This window comes from Brienomyrus brachyistius, chromosome 21 (genome assembly GCF_023856365.1).
Source record: "Brienomyrus brachyistius isolate T26 chromosome 21, BBRACH_0.4, whole genome shotgun sequence".
Classification (NCBI taxonomy): Eukaryota; Metazoa; Chordata; class Actinopteri; order Osteoglossiformes; family Mormyridae; genus Brienomyrus; species Brienomyrus brachyistius.
Window position 1 is genome coordinate 15,062,963 of NC_064553.1, and position 2,671 is coordinate 15,065,633.

The 2,671-nt window shown below is 47.2% G+C and overlaps 1 protein-coding gene across 1 annotated transcript; it reads left to right on the top strand.

Annotated features, from left to right (window-relative positions):
- Positions 1-219: 219 nt before the first annotated feature.
- On the top strand, positions 220-2,280 carry LOC125717003 (C-C motif chemokine 20-like). Its single transcript, XM_048989906.1, has 5 exons — positions 220-315; positions 508-603; positions 1,221-1,338; positions 1,429-1,522; positions 1,619-2,280. Exons 2-5 carry the CDS (start codon positions 540-542, stop codon positions 1,652-1,654), a joined length of 312 nt encoding a protein of 103 aa, XP_048845863.1. The 5' UTR covers positions 220-315; positions 508-539; the 3' UTR covers positions 1,655-2,280.
- The last annotated feature ends 391 nt before the right edge of the window (positions 2,281-2,671 follow it).

Consider the following 2,671-nt stretch of genomic DNA (forward strand, 5'->3'; position numbering starts at 1 on the left):
TTTTGGTAAATACAACTAGCTTCATCATTATCACAGATGTGTGCTAAATATGTGTTTGGTGACTCAGTGAGAGTTACTACTGTCTCACACCTGCAGGGTTGTGGGTTTGAACTCCACTCAATGGGGGTGGAGTCTATATGTTAAGTAGCTACTGTGAAGCTGCCAAACAATACCATCTCTTTCTCCCCTGGTTGGTCCTCCCACTGCGGGGGAGTGGCAAAAATTGAGCACTCATAAGCCCAGGGCGCTCTGCAAAGGGCAGACCGGCGGCAGGCAGCAGAGCAGGTGCAGAAACACCACCAGCTTCAGAGTCCAGTAAGTATCTCAGGGTTGGGTGCTCCAGTTATAATAGGGCGTCCGTCTTCCGCAGGTTTGCTTTACTTGCACGTGACCCCTCCCCCCAAGTGCATGTAGAGAATTAAATGGGACACCACCCGCTTGCAGAAGGCGCAGATGCTGGGGGCCGCGGGGGGTACCAGTGGTTAAACCACCCGTTTCTTTCCGTAGCCGGCCACGACGCCCCATCAGCCGACCAAAAGATGCGCTTCAGTAACCTCTTCTTCATCCTCTTCCTGGCCTTCCTCTGCCTCACGCTCGCACAAGGTAAGACCCTCTCAAGTCCTCCGTGATAGACCCATAGGCTGGGTGGGAAAACGATATAAATGGGTGGTCTTAAATGCATTGCAAACACACAGATAATAAGCTCATACTCCAGTAACGATTTTGAATGCCTGAGTTAAAGGCTGCGTTTACACTGGAGTGACACTAACAGTGAGCCAAGGGTGTAGATTTGGGTACAGACGATAGGGACACGACCATACCAATATTGTGGGAGATCTGTATGTGTTTGGGGGGCGAGGGTTGATTCGGTCCTTATCAACGCAGAAATCAAATTCACACCCTTACAGGGAGGTAAATGTGTGAGTGTTGGGTGGGGGGCATGTGACAAAGAGGGGCTCACAACCTAAACCACAGGCTGGAAAACAGAAAGCCAGATGGGGGGGGGAGGTTATGAGAGCAGAGAGGCTGGGACATAAGGAAGCGTCTGACTGTCAGGATGGGCATTTAGGGCATGAATTTCTACAAATCCCAGGATGAAGGACTGGTCACATGATCAGACTTCACTGCTCCACAAATCTTCCTTCATCATTCACACCACCATAGACCAGTGTCTGGGCACGAGATGGTAAACTTGGCTCTGTTGTGGGATTTGAATGTAGGAGCCTATGAGGACTGTTGTCTGAGGTATGTGGCAGCAGTTAAGAAAAGTACCAGAAGGACGGTGGTGCGGTATAAGAAGCAGGAAGTGGACGGAGGCTGCAACATCCCTGCCATCGTGTGAGTGCCGCTGTTTCAGAGACACATGTGTCACGTGGCCTCACGGTGTAGCTGACTGTGGTGACCCGCTCGGGTTCCTGCGTCCGATAGGTTCATCACGAAAAGAGGTAAATCCTTCTGTGCCGACCCAAAAGAGCAGTGGGTTAAGAAGCTCATGAGCATCCTGAACAAACAGGCTGGAAAGGTAGGGAGATGCGTGCAGAACCTTACGAGATACAGGCATCCTCCAGTAGTTATTATGAGCACATATATACTGGTCTGACAATTCCCCCCCCCCCAGCCCTCAAAGGGACCCAGGAAGAATTCCAAAGCCTGAGGAGAGACCCGCACAAGCCCACACATACCCTGCCCAACAACGGCCACCGGCACCACATCGACTCTCTTCGGCTGATCTCATTAAAACCAACGGGATGCAGAAAGACCCCCCACTTTGACTGATCCCAGAACAGAAGTTTCTGCCACTCAACCCAGCTCAGATGGCCAGTCGAGCAGAGGGATTGATATCACTGATATTCACACATACCACCTACACCACACATTTGATTAGTGTTCAGGGTACATTTTACACACCAGGTCCTCCTGCCTACAGAAATTACTGTATTTTTATTCTTTGGGAAGCATATAAATTTCCCCTGTGATTAAAACTAGCCTTTTTCCTTAAACGATGTCAGCTGAGGTTGATTTTTGTGCTGCAGGACCTGTGAATGTGAAGGGAGAATGTATTTTGTAACATAAAGTAACTTTTCATGTGCTAAGCTGCTTGAGGGAAAGGGGTTAGCAAGAGGACTAACAACAGAGTCGCAGCCGCATGGCTCCTACCACATTTAACATTCAGCTCTCTGCGTCTGTGTATCACTATAAGCTCATACTCTTACCTTCCAATAGCTATTATTGTGAAGATATTATTATAGTGAATTAATAAAGTTACATTGTATTTTTTAATCATTCTGTGTGACGTGTGTTTATTTTTATGTCCCAATTTGGCACCCCAATATGTAAAAGCTCATAGTTACACTTGATATATTTTGTGTTGAAGTAGAAACTTTAACATAATTACAAGCGCAACCAACATGAACGTACAATTATGAACACGATCAGGGGATTGTCTGGCTTAGGAACAGAGAGAAAAATTCCTGCTAATCAGAAAACGATGAAAGATTGACGAACCAATAATTAACAGGCATGAGATGAAATTAACACCGGGGGGCAAATATGACGTTTGTGAAATGCAAGACACTTCGCTGCTGCTCCAGATTATGATAGGTGTCTAATTTCCCACCAATCCCCCTAGTCCAAACCATGTGACTTTTAAATCTTTGTCTAAAGAAACCAC